Raw genomic sequence first — 14,208 nt, forward strand, 5'->3', positions numbered from 1 at the left:
AGGATTGGGCCAAAAGAAATCTAATGAGGTTCAACAAAGAAAAGTGCAGAGTCCTCCACTTAGGAAGAAAGAATCCCATGCACAGCTATAGACTGGGGACCGACGAGCTGGGCAGCAGCTCTGCAGAAAAGGACCTGGGGGTAACAGTGGATAAAAAGCTGGATATGAGTCAGCAGTGTGCCCTGGTTGGCAAGAAGGCCAATGGCATATTGGGCTGCATTAGGAGGGGCATTGCTAGCAGGTCACGGGAAGTGATTATTCCCCTCTATTCGGCATTGGTGAGGCCGCATTTAGAATATTGTGTCCAGTTTTGGGCCCCCCAATACAAAAAGTATGTGGACAAGTTGGAGAGAGTCCAGCGGAGGGCAACAAAAATGATTAGGGGGCTGGAGCACAGGACTTATGAGGAGAGGCTGAGGGAACTGGGCTTGTTTAGTCTGCAAAAGAGAAGAGTGAGGGGGATTTGATAGCGGCCTTTAACTACCTGAAAGGGGGTTCTAGGGAGGATGGGGCTAGGCTGTTCTCGGTGGTGGCAGATGACAGAACAAGGAGCAACGGTCTCAAGTTGCAGGGAGGGAGGTCTAGGTTGGACATTAGGAAAAAGTTTTTTTACTAGGAGGGTGGTGAAGCACTGGAATGGGTTACCTAGGGAGGTGGTGGAATCTCCATCCTTAGAGGTTTTTAAGCTGCGGCTTGACAAAGCCCTGGTTGGGATGATATAGCAGAGGTTAGTCCTGCTTTGAGCAGGGGGTTGGACTAGATGACCTCCTGAGGTCCCTTCCAACTCTAATATTCTATGATTCTATGATTCTATGATTCTATGACACTGGGTCACATCTGCCAGCTTCAACTAAATCTCAACCTTCACCTGGGATGTGAGATTGTCTCTGTCCCTCCCCCCATGTGTCCTTTTCCTTCTCCACTTTATTTCTTCTCTCTCCTATCTCTCTCCTTTTCCTTCTGTTTAGTAAGAGTCTGGCTTAGTCAGCCAAGACTGCATATTTTGCAATATTGCCATAAGCCTGTGACCAGAAAGGCAGCTAAACTCAATGCTCTGAACAGCCTAATAGTTGTACAAATTTGCCAGGTCTTAGAGTGGCTGGTAAGACCATGTGCTGTGCCTGTGTTTTTCCAGCAGTAAGGTTGCAAATGAGTCAACATGAGATACAGAAGCTGCATTTTCTGTCTTTCGTGTTCCTTTCTTTCCCCTTTTGTTTTGTCTTCCAGCAAACAGGATTAGACTTTAACAATAACAGCAATAACAACAGCTCTGCCCGTTTCAACTAACTTTTTCTCTTTCCCCCCAAAAGAAGTTATTACCGTTTTTAATACTGTCTACGACAGTGGTTTTCAACCTGTGGTCCACATACTCCTGGGAGTCCACAGACCATGTCTAAGATTTCCAAAGGAGTCTGCATCTCCATTTGAAATTTTTTAAGGGTCTGCAACTGAAAAAAAGGTTGAAAACCACTGATCTAAGAAATTATCAGATGGGGGAGGGAAATTATTTAAAAAAACTCTCTTCATCTAAAGAGAAAAGGGAACATGGGATATGGTTAAAATGGAAAACTTACTTAATAATTTACATTTCACATGCTTTAACATTTTAAGTATTTAAAATTATGTGTTTGCCAAGCCACGGAACTAAGGAGGCTGAGGTCTTTGTATACTAAACGTTGTTTAACACTGTTTAATTTTGGACATTTATAGGGTATGTTAATACTTTTGACTCGTAGGGTCCACTTCTTCTTCAAGTGCTTGCTCATGTCCATTCCACTATAGGTGTGCACGCCTCCGTGCACGGTTACCTGGAACTTTTTTCCCCTTAGCAGACCCCGTAGGGCCGTCTTCAGCACCCCCTGGAGCCTCGCGCACATGCCACAGTATATGAGGCACTGCTGGCCCTACGCCCCCTCAGTTCCTTCTTTCCACCCGTGACGGTTGCTGGAACTAGCCTTGCTCACAGCAAGTACTATTCCCCTTGTTTGGACTTGTTTTCTATTCTGAGTTTAGTTTTAGTTAGTTAAGTAGATGTTAAGTGTTGTTAAGTGTAGCTAGAGATAAGGCAGTCCCTGCTCGGACTTCGCGCGGCCAGGCCATGCCCTGGTTGCAGAGCTTCAAGCCATGTGCCTCCTGCGGGAAGACCTTCCCACTCAGAGACTCCCAGGACAGCTGCCTTAAGTGCCTGGAGGAAGCCCACAGAAAGGACAAGTGCAAAATCTGCAGGGCTTTCAAACCGAGGACTCAAAAGGATTGAGAAATCCGGTTGAAAGCCCTGCTGATGGAGGCAGTGCTCCGCCTGGCATCCGAGCCAACCGGCTCCGCCTCGGTACCGAGTGTGGCTTCGGTGCAGAGCGCACCATCGGCACTGCCCTCGACTCGGCACTGTGCATCATCACCAGTACTGAAGAAGAAGAGGAAGCAGCACACGGAGCACGGACACTCCCCTGTGCCTTCAGTACGGGCGGGGTCGACTACAAATATGCACCAGACTTGGTCCGTCGAGTCTCTTTCTCTGGTTCCTGCATCTCCAGTAAGGGAGCATCCCCCAACTCCTGGGCGTGGGAGAGTTCCCCTGCCAATGCCGTTGACACCGGAGGCTTTTCAGGCGGCAAGAGCCTTGTTGGCCTTGCTTACGCTGCCTCCACCATACCCTCCGCCGAGGGAGAAGGGGCCCGTGTCATGGGGGAAACCCGCATTGAGTCACCCTGAACGGAGGAGGAGATCCCTGGCATGGGGAGGAAGATCTCCTGCCAGACGGTCTCCAAAGGTAGAGCAGAGCTGCTCCCCTAGTAGTCGCTCCAGGTCGGTGTCATCGAGCTGACCTGCCCTGGCATGGGACATTGGGTCTCCCTCTCGGTGCCGAGGTTGATCCCCGGCAGCAGAAGCAGTGCAAGCCAGGAGGTGGCACTGGTCGAGGTCTGCCAGGTGGCTCTCGGACAGCTCCTGCTCCCGCTCTCCGGCACCGTGGAGTTCGCCTGAACTCAGGCAGCGCAGAACCCAGTTGTTGTCAGAGGATCCGGCACCAATGAGTTCGCCTGCACCGAGGTGGTGTGGAACCCAGTCGTCGGACGAAGACCCGGAACTGTAGAGTTAGCTCACACTGAGGCGGCACAGAACCCGGTCGCCGGAGTCTGGCTCGGTACTGAGGAGTTTGGGATGGCGCCGACCTTGGTCACTGAAGGCTTCTGCAGAGCCACAAGGCAAGCGGGTTCAGAAAGCATCAGTACCGAGACGTTGCTGTAGTACTTGTAGCTCTTCAGAGCGCGACCCCTCTCGTCGGCATCGCTCGCGGCAAAGGAGGCAGTCCTCATCGTCCTCCAGGTTGGAGGCATCAAGGTGGCGTTCACCGGCACGGAAGGGTGCCCATGACCTGGGACAGACATGGTACCGCAGGTCTAGGGCCTCTGACTCTGATGCCGCTTCGGGGCTTCTCAGGGGGGACAGTCATCAGGCAAGTCAAGGCCCCCATAAGGTGCCAGAGCCCCCGGCACAGTTAGCCCCAGGCTGGCCACAGAACCGTGGCCGCCCCAATGGCCTTAATAGGCCCCATGGGGTCTCCAGGTGGGATCTGGGCCCCAATCCATTAAATCGTCGGGTGCGCAGTCTGTGCTCCCTGTACAGGGGAAGGGCCATTGGCATCACTCCTCTGGCGAGGAGTCGGACCCCCAGGAGGGAACCTCAGCGGAAACAACCCTTCGCCAGGAGGGGGCAGACCCACAGGCTGCACCACTGCAATCCTCCTCCTCCTCACCTGACGAGACAGTCTCCCAGGACCACTCTGCGCCACTGAATGATTTCAGGGCACACCAGGAGCTGCTCAAAAGGTTGCCTCCAACTTGGGGCTGGAGGTGGAGAAGCTAAAAGAAACCGCAGATAACCTCTTTAATGTGCTGGCGGCGGCTGCCTCAGCTCGAGTGGCCCTCCCAGTCCACAAAGGGGTCATTACAATTGAGCAGGCCCTGTGGCAAACCCCTTCCTCAGTTGCCCTGACATCAAAGGCGTCCGAGAAGTAATATTATGTCTCAGCCAAGGGGTTTGAGTATTTGTTCACCCACTCCGCCCTGGTAGTGGATGCTGGGATAGGCAGGGTCAGCCAGGGTCAACTCCCAAGAACAAGGACAATAAGAAGCTGGACTTGTTTGGGAGAAAGATTTATTCAACAGTTAGCCTTCAATTTAGGATTGCCAACCAGCAGGATCTCTTAGGCAGGTATAATTTCAACCTCTGGAACTCCCTCAGACGATTCACTGAGACCTACCCCAGGACCAGGCTGCAGACTTTAACACTATTGAGGAGGAGGGAACCGCGGTAACTAGAGCAGTGCTCCAGACATCCTGGGATGCTGCTGACTCAGATGTAGGCATGGCCATAACCTCCGCCATTTGTATGCAAAGGTGCTTGTGGATGCAGTCCTCGGGACTGTCCCAGGAGGTGCAACAGTCTATCCAGGACCTTCCCTTCCATGGGTTGGCCTTATTCTCGGACCAGACTGATGCGAAGTTGCATGGTCTGAAGGACACCAGGGCCATGCTTCACTCCCTGGGCCTTTATATGCCCAGTTTTCTAGGCATCAGTCACACCCCCAGACCAGCAGCAGCCAATGTCTCAGCCCAGACCTTTCCAACCCTGTAGGAATAGGGATAGGAATAGGGGGTTCAGAAGAAGAAATCAGTCCCCTATCTCGTCCTCAGCTCCCCAGCAAGGGCCCCCCATGAGGTCGGGCAATGAAAGGAGACAATTTTGATGGTGAGCCCGAGGATGGTGCCCCGACTGCTCTCCTGGATCCATCCCGCCCCTTCCTAAACAGGCTAAGGCCCTTCTACCCCAAATGGGCAAAAATAACTTCAGAACATTGAGTCTTTGGGGTAGTTTCAGGGGGCTATGCCCTGCAATTTACATCTGCCCACCCCCAACAACCCTCCCCCTTCGTCCCTCTTCAGGGACCCCTCTCATGAGCTGCTCCTCTTCCAGGAGGTGGACACCCTCCTCAATCTGGGAGCGGTGGAAACAGTGCCTCAAAGCAGAAGGGGGAAAGGGTTCTATTCGAGGTACTTCCTCAACCCCGAGGTGAAGGGGGGTCTGAGACCCACCTTAGACCTGCGTCGTCTAAACAAATATGTCAAATGGCTCAGATTTCGCATGGTCTCCCTAGCTTCTATAATCCCTTCCCTGGATCCAGGAGACTGGTATACTGCCCTCGATCTCAAGGATGCATACTTTCATGTGTCTATCCTCCCCAGCCACAGGCGCTTTCTTTTCTTCATGGGGGCTGGCTCCCACTACCAGTTTACAGCTCTGCCCTTTGGCCTATCTTCAGCTCCCAGGGTGTTTACAAAGTGTATGGCAGTAGTGGCTGCCCACCTGAGATGAAAAGTTGTGCAAATTTTTCCTTACCTGGACGATTGGCTCATCAGCAGCAGGTCCAGGTCCCAAGTGCAGGACAGCGTGACCCTCACTTGCTCCCTGTGCCACAGGCTGGGACTACTCATAAACGAATAGAAGTCCACATTAACCCCAGTTCAACACATAGAATTTATTGGGGCTACCCTGGATGCTTCCCAGGCCAGAGCCTTCCTGCCTCAAACACGTTTCGAGGTGATGGTCTCCATCATCTCCCAGCTGCACCGATGTACCATGACAACAGTCAGGCACTGCCTACAGCTGTTATGCCATATGGCGGCCTGCATGTACATAGTGAGACTTGCGCGCCTGAGGCTCAGACTGCTTCAGGCATGGTTAGCCTCGGTATATTTACTGAGCAGTCACCGAGCAGACCGGGTGGTCACAGTTCCCCCACCTGTCCTAGCCTCCCTAGACTGGTGGCGGACTCCCTGGGCAGTGCTGAAGGGTGTTCCATTCAAGGAACTGGTCCCGTCGGTCACTCTAATTTCCGATGCTTTGGATGTAGGTTGGGGAGCTCACATCAGTGTCAACCTAGGCACTCAGGGGATCTGGTGGAGAGATGAGAGGCACCTGCACATCAACATGAAGGAGCTGAGGGCCATTCGCCTAGCATGCAAGGTGTTCCTCTGATTCATGACAGGCAGAGTGGTGCAGGTGCTGACGGACAACACCACAGCCATGTTTTTCATAAACAGGCAGGGGGCAGCACGCTCCTCAGCCCTCTGCGAGGAAGCTATCCATTTGTGGGACTTTGCCATGAGGTACGATTTTCACTTGACGGCCTCTCACCTTCCGGGAGTGAGGAACACCGAGGCGGATTGCCTCAGCAGGTCGTTTCTACCTGCCACAACTGGTCACTACACCCAGAGGTGGCATCTATGATCTTCCGGAAGTGGGGCGTTCCCCAAGTGGACCTGTTTGCATCGGCCTGGAACAAGAAGTGTCCAAGGTGCTGCTCTCCCTGAGGTCGAGAGACCAGGTCGATTTCCGACGTGCTCCTCATGGACTGGACTGGGAACCTCATGTATGTGTTCCCGCCCATTCCGCTCCTGCTGAAAATAAAGAGGGACAGAGCAGATGTTATACTGATCACTCCAGCCTGGCCGAGGCAGCACTGGTTCAGCATGCTGCTGGACCTTTTGATAGCCCCACCGCTGGAGCTCCTGAGGCAGCACGACCTTCTATCCCAGGACCATGGTCGCCTGTTGTACCCAGATCTGGATTCCCTGCACCTCATAGCCTGGAGGCTCTGTGGCTGATGGAGGGAGAGAGAGTCTGCTCAGTGCAGGTCCATCAAGTCCTGCTTGGCAGCAGGAAGCCCTCTACACAGGTCGTGTATCAGGCCAAGTGGAGGCGGTTTACCTGTTGGGTGGAGTCCCACCCAGCCTCTCGCCTATACAGGCGATCCTGGAGTACCTGCTCCAGCTAAAGCTTCAGGGTCTGGCACTGGCCTCATTGAAGGTTCACCTGGTGGCCATTTTGGCCTTCCATCAGCCGCCAGAGGGGAGATTGCTGTTCTCCCATCCCATGTCAGTCAGGTTCCTTGAAGGGGTAGAGAGGCTTTATCCGCAGGTCCGTGACCCGGTGCCTCCCTGGGATCTTAACTTGGTCCTCTTGAGACTCACGAGGCCCCCATTCGAACTCATGGCTTCATGCCCTGTGCTCCTGCTTTCATGGAAGGTAGCCTTCCTGGTGGCCATTACCTCAGCGAGGAGGGTCTCCAAAATTAGGGCTTTGACCTCAGAGCCCCCTTAAACAGTATTCTATAAGGAGAAGGTTCAGTTGAGGCCACATCTAGCCTTCCTGCCAAGGTGGTTTCCCAATTTCATTGTAATCAAGATATTTTTCTCCCATGTTTTTTCCAAAACCGCACGGTTCGGAGGAGGAGAGAAGATGGCACTCGCTGGACGTGAATCAGCTGGACGAGCCCTGGCCTTCTACATCGAGCGTACAAAGCCGTTCTGGAAATCGACACAGCTCTTCATCACAGTGGCTGACTGGATGAAAGGCCCACCTGTCTCCACCCAGCGCATCTCCTTGTGGATTACATCATGCATCAAGTTCTGCTACGAGCAGGCGAAGGTGCTGCTTCTGGGAACCGTCACAGCGCGCTCAACCAGAGCTCAAGTCTCATCTACAGCCTTTCTAGAGAGAGTGCCCCTGCAGGACATCGGCAAAGCCGCCACCTGGTCATCAGTGCAGACCTTCACGTCCCACTACGCCATCGTCCAGCAGATGAGAGAGGACGCGGGATTTGGCAGAGCAATGCTGAGGGCAGCTCTCCAGTAACTCCGACCCACCTCTAAGGGTATTGCTTGTTAGTCACCTATAGTGGAATGGATATGAGCAAGCACTTGAAGAAGACAAGGTTACTTACCAGTAACTAATGTTCTTCGAGATGTGTTGCTCATGTCCATTCCACATCCCACCTTCCGTCCGCGCTGCCAGAGTTGTCAGAAAGAAGGGACTGAGGGGGCGTAGGGCTGGCAGTGCCTCATATACCGTGTCATGTGTGCGGGACTCCAGGGGGCACTGGATCCAGCCCTACGGGATCTGCTAAGGGGAAAAAAGTTCCAGGTAACTGTTCACTCACCTATAGTGGAATGGACATGAGCAACACATCTCAAAGAACAGCAGTTACTGGTGAGTAACCTTGTCTTATTTCATCTAAATTAATAAAACAGGATGTCAGTATTGAGGAAACTTATGGAAAAAACTGTGGAAAGCTTCTATTGCTGCTTCAATTTCCTTTGCCATATCTATTCTCTGGCTCTGCTTCATTCTTCAGCTGTCAATCTAACAACCTATTAGCAGTGAAACTGGCTAGATCTGCTCTCTTACCAGACTCAGTGGATATAAAATAGAGTGCTGTACAGACATCTGCCCCTTTGCCTCCGAGCCACCCACATCCTAGGACTCTGATGGCAATAAGATCTTCCATTTAACTGACCTATAATGATATTTCTTATTTCCTAAAACAGCTTCTCTCTTCTTTCTTGTTTTTTATCTCCAATGCAGAGGATTTTTTTTTAATTGCTGCATATTTCCACTTGCGTTGTCCCCAGCAATGTTAAATGGCAGTGAAAGATTGGAGTTAATTGCAAAAATGCAGCATGAAAATACAGCATATTTGGTAAATGCACTAAACCTAATATAAGCTATGTATTGCCTTGAAATAAATAACATTAGCTACTCAAAGAAAGGGATGTTTTCTTCTAAAGAGAAAAACGCAAGGGCTGTTAGTGATCTGTGCCTGGAACTCTCATTGATTTCAGTGGCAAAAATTAATTACAGTCTATGGCTAATTTAAATTTATCAGAACGGTTAAGAAAATCTCATCATGATTGTCAAGGGGCAAATCATTTTCAATGGCGAAACTTGCTTAAATTATGCTTATTTATTAATCAATGTTTTGCAGGAGCTTCTTTGGTTTCCATAGAAAATTTGGCTGAAATGAATTTTCTGTTGCACAGCTTGGATGCATTTGCAAGTGACTCGAGAAGTTTTTGGATAGGAATGTACAAGAATGTGGATGGTAATTATTTAACTTTTAATAGTTACAAATAAATACTCAAAAATAAAAGATGGAAATCTGATGTCAAATGTTTAATATTTTTCAATTATAATACATAAAAAGGAGAAATTATTTCAGAGAGTTGATTGCACATTTGATATTCCTGTCTCTCTCTTGTAAACAGAAAAAATTACATGCCTACAGTATTTGATAAATTTCATTTCACACTTTTCTTTCATTCCCTTGACATTTAACCAAACTTCACAGCGTCTCAGTTTTTAAAGAAACCTTATAGTGTTAAGTATTTATTCAGCAAGAGGAAGTCCTGAAAAGACTGCTAGAATCTTTTAAAAACATATATTTTTTATTTATTTATTGTATTTATTGGTTAGGATTTAAGGTAATTCTGTGCCCCTGAAGCCGCAGCCTGTCATGGGGAAGGGATATGAGGAGGGTCTTCATAGCAGCAACAATTCCTGCTGGTATTTTGTTTGAGCTAGAGTCAATCCCTCCCGAAACCTTGGAGAGCATATATAGCAGCAGCCGTTGTTAAATTACTAATACTATTGCAGTGTTAAGTGAGCATTCTGCTCCTTGCTGGCTCATTGATGCTGAGTGGTGCAGAAAATAGATGGGAGCATGCCTTGTTACTGATCTACACTTTTTGGGCTCGTTGGACGTTTTCAGCACCGTTGCTGGTGCCAGACTTTCCTAGTCCCTGTGTTCAGGGAGGGGCCCCTGTCCAAAAGACCCAGCTCCCCCCAAAGACAAAATAAATATGGAGCAAATTCCTATCCAAGCAGGAATGTACAAAAGAATAGGAAGAAGAGAATGCTTCAGAGCCAGAGTTTCAGGAGAATAAAGGGTCAGTTGGAGATAGGGGCCTGAGTCTGTGCTTAAGGGACAAGGAGCTTAGCAATGATATGTGAGGGCATGTTGAGAAGCTGGGGCATGTAGAAACTGAAAGGCACTGGAGTGACAAGAGAAGATGCAGACACCGGACTTGCAGAGAGTGGTGAATTGTGGCCCCGGGGCTGGACTCAGATAGGCTGAGTCTGTAGGACTTGTGAGGGTTTCTATTTCCCTGCTGTGCAGCACCTTATATATCGACAGGAGAGCAATGGGGTGGGAAGCTAGGAGCTTCTCTTCACCACATCACACATGTGACAGGGAGGTTGAGGTAGGGCTGCTCAAAACTTTTCTGTCAAAGCAGTTTTTAAGAGAGAATTATTTTTTTATGACAGTAATTTATTTGTGAAAAAGGTCTGTTTTCAATGGAAATTTTGGACTTTTCATCAAAAAGTTAAATTCCCCAAACCTGATTTTTTTTTTCTGTTTTCATCTGAAAACCAAAACCTTTCTGTTCATAAATACCACTGCAATGCCTCATGGAAATTGTAGTATGGATGCCTTATGCCCTGTTTGCTATGTGGTGGGTACACCCACAAGATACGGCTCCCATGATATACTATGTCCAGGGAGTTCCGTGATTTACCATGGCAGCTCACCAAGAGAGGATTCTGTAGTGCATCAAGGGAGTTGTAGTCCGACCAAGGAGCCCAGCACATGAGGCACTGGAACTACAACTCCCATGAGGCACTGCAACAGTATTTCTGAGTCAGATTTTTCAGTTTTCAGCCACAAGGTTTTTTTTTTGGGGGGGGGGATTTAGTTTTCAGTGAAATTATTTTGGTTTTTATTAGTTTTTGCTGAAAATGTGAAATTTTCCATAAAAGAAAACAATTTGATTTTCATTTTTCAACTAGGTGGAAGTGTAGGTGCTGAGATTTCCTTCAATCCTTGATACACAAGAAGTAGCACCCATTCCTGCTAGCTGAGCCTGAATGAGGGAAGAGCAGGGAACAAGAGGTGTATTTTTAAAGTCATCCTGATCCAATCTAGCAGAATTAACTAACTGAGCCAGATGTAATAAAAGAGCTGATTTCTGGTCTTGGGTCTGATACAGAGACAAAACCACAGGGGCTGCTCTAGATCCCTGCATCTGAATGACCACAGAGAACGCATTCTAGTGCTCCACCCACTGTACTGGCTACCAGTGCAAATTCAAAGTCCTGGTCTTACTCTTCAAGGCTTAGTGGGCCTGGCCATTCCATTCACAGTTCACTGAGGCAGCTGTGCTCCTCTAGGACAATGCAGCTAAACATGTCCAGGTGAAAACTTACAAACATAAGGCATTCTCAGCTGTGTCTGCTTGCAGGGAGAGTGAAAACTGAGTGCTATATAATGTTAAGGTATTGATTTCATAAATTAATGGATTCAGTGCTCAGATAAAACAGTGACAGGTGCCCTAGAAATCGTATGTTATTGTTTTAATCTCTAGAAATGAATAATTTTAACCTTTAATGTACATTATTGCGTACTTTTCATTTTAACTTTAGGAGACTGGATATGGGCAGACAAGAGTGCAGTAGATTTTGTAAACTGGAAAAAAGGAGAGCCTACAGATGGTGATAATACGCAGTGTGTTGACCTGGATACCTCAGATGGGGGCTGGAGGAGCTATTTCTGTTATTATGATAGAAATTTTATTTGTAAAATGCCAAAGAGTAAGTGATATGTTCAGTGCAGTGGGTTATTTATTAGCAATGTTTAATATTTATGCTATGGAATCCTTTGCATTGGGTATTCTGTGTGTGCCTTTGTTTGTGATAGATATTCTTTGTGCATCTGATGTTACTGCCATGGAAATCAGGAGTGAAACTCCCATTTAAGGGCAATTAGTAATAAAGATGGAGTAGGACTCAGGAGTCACTGGCCCCTATTGCCCTTATCTCTAGTATCTTGGAAGAGCAGGCACTAACCAAATTAGTTGCTTGGCATCTTCTCTGCTGGTGGGAAGGTGGAGAGAGTAACCAGAAGGGGTTAGGGAGGAGGAGGCAAAACAGAGGAGTTGCAGCTGGGATGTGAGGAGAAGTACCTGAGAGGAAGTTAACTGGGGGTCAGAGGACCCAGAATGACAGAGCTGCTGCTGAGAGAGAGGGAGGTGCTGCTGAGAAATAGCAGTGAAAGAATACTAAGATGCATGGAAAGGGAGCTGCAGTTGGGAGGTAAATAGAGGGGAGGATGTGCCTAGGACCCACTGAAAGGAAGAGGGAAATTGTGACCCAGTTTTTTTTCTGTTACCCCCTTGGTCTTGGCATTCTAGATAGAGATGTGGTCTGCCTGTTGTTCAGGGCTAGCCATCTAGTCCTCTGATGGATTCATCAGACTGTGCTCCCTAAGCAGCTGGAGCAGAAGGAAAATGCACAAAACACCCAACTATAAAATGCAAATATGATTTTTCAGTTTTCCCCAGGCTTCAGTGTGAAAAATCTTCAGCTTCTCAAAATTTCATGAAGGCTTGCCACTCTGAAGGTGTGAAATCACCCCAAATCAATGGCCACCTTTTTTTTTTCATGCAAAACAAACAAAAATAATCAATTTTTCCTGGATCTAATTTTTAAGTGGAACATTTTGGTTGATTTGGATGAATGGTTGATTTGGTTTAAATTAAAGGTGCTGTCACATATTTTTCATCTCCATTAGTTTACTTTATTTTAAAATGCAGCATGCCCAACATAGTAATTCTTCATACAGTATTTATTAGTTTGTGTAACTTTACAATTTGGTGTAAAATTGAAACTCAAGGGTTCTGAATGTCTTTTTTTATTATTATTATTTAAAAGTTATTGAAGTTGAACCATCTGAGAAGCCATCAGACAATAAAGGTAAGTCTGCTCTCTAATAAGCAAATTAGAGAGACCCAAATCAGGTTATAAATATGTATTATATTTTCTGACAAAATTACTATTAGATACCCAGCTCTGTGGACGTCTATTTGAAAGGTATTATGGTGATTATTATATCTCAAATCTGATTAAAAGCAGAACTCTCTCCTCAACTCGATTGCATTTTGAATTAAGGTATTTAACTGTGTTTTGACTAGAACTCTGTCTGATACTTTGTGATTAGCACTACAGAAGTTACCTGTAAACTGTAACGATGCATAGCCATAAAACTCCCCCTTGAAAAATAAGGTCATTGGGCCTGATTTTTCTGCTGAATCTCCACAATTTACATTGACTTCAGCTGGCGTTTTAGGTGCTCAGAAATTTTGAAAATCAAACCCACTGTTAGGCCCTAGTATATATCATAATAATCCTTGGGCTCCTGGGTGATTGCTTTTCATTCATTTACAGCACTGAAAACAGGTGAAGATGTTCCTGCACCCACACACCGCTTGCATGGGATGGTAGTTATTCTGGTCCTTCTCATTCTAGTAGGAGCTGGCCTTGCAGCCTGTTTTTTCTACAAAAAAAGACGCAACCAGCTACCAACTGATGTCAGCTTTGACAACACTCTGTATTCCAACAGTGATGCTGTACCTGCAACTAGTGAGTCCAAGTATCTTGTGGCTAACATTGAGCAGAATGAACAAGCTATGCTTTAATTCATAAAATAAAAGCTGTGCCTGAATTTGGAACAAATGAATGCATCTGGACTACATGAACCCCTAAGACAAAACTGTTTTCTCCTGTTAAAATTGCAGTGTATTTTGCACAGACTGCATTTGTGAGTTACATACTATTCTTTCCATAGTCTTGTGAGGTTCTGGATCTACTCATAGGAGAATAATTCTGTGGGAGGCTATTTAACAAATGCAGTCACCCTAAAAGAACCAAAATCTGACATCAAGCCATACGAAAAACATTCAAGCTATTCCAGTTTCTCTACATGACACCTGCCTCACTATCAACCATAAAAAAAGCCAAGTTTATCATGCTTATTATGAGAATAATCACTACAGACTCTTCAAAGCACTCAGGAAAGCAACTACTTCTTCTGAAATCCTGCAAATCTCACTTCAGAGTTCCAGCACTCCATAGCAGGTGGCACTGTATTTCATGGCGGCAGATAAAAAAATACTTTTTTGTGGTATAACTTCAGTCTAGATGACCCCAAGACGTCTACTCAACATGTTCTCTTATAGGGCTTGAGCCACTGAAATTAATAGCATTCTTTAGATTGACTTCCCTGAGCAATGGATTGGGTCCATGCTCATTGTTCTTGTAGCTCAGTGTAAAATGTAAACACTGAAAAGCTTCATAGGTCTTAGCAGTCTTAGCTTCAAGAAATGTCATTATATAATCTGACCTTTATATGTTTTGTGAAATTTCAATCATGTTTGAATTAAAATGTTTTCCTCCTCTGGAGATGAATGTCTGAAAGCAAAGTGTAAATTGGTTTATCTTCTGCTTTAGTTTGGTAAAATAAGCATTAAAAGATAT

The 14,208-nt window shown here is 47.0% G+C and overlaps 1 protein-coding gene across 1 annotated transcript in view; it reads left to right on the plus strand.

Annotated features, from left to right (window-relative positions):
• Window positions 1–14,208, plus strand: part of LOC137162463 (macrophage mannose receptor 1-like) — a 61,200-nt gene extending 46,992 nt beyond the window's left edge. Inside the window, exons 27-30 of the mRNA XM_067562316.1 lie at window positions 8,825–8,941; window positions 11,320–11,487; window positions 12,607–12,648; window positions 13,120–14,208. Coding sequence (XP_067418417.1) covers window positions 8,825–8,941; window positions 11,320–11,487; window positions 12,607–12,648; window positions 13,120–13,370 — 578 coding nt within the window. The 3' untranslated portion in view covers window positions 13,371–14,208. The remainder of the gene's footprint in view (window positions 1–8,824; window positions 8,942–11,319; window positions 11,488–12,606; window positions 12,649–13,119) is intronic.

Source organism: Emydura macquarii, unplaced genomic scaffold, assembly GCF_026122565.2.
Source record: "Emydura macquarii macquarii isolate MOO-44397 ecotype Brisbane River unplaced genomic scaffold, CSIRO-AGI_Emac_v2 contig_2422, whole genome shotgun sequence".
Classification (NCBI taxonomy): Eukaryota; Metazoa; Chordata; order Testudines; family Chelidae; genus Emydura; species Emydura macquarii.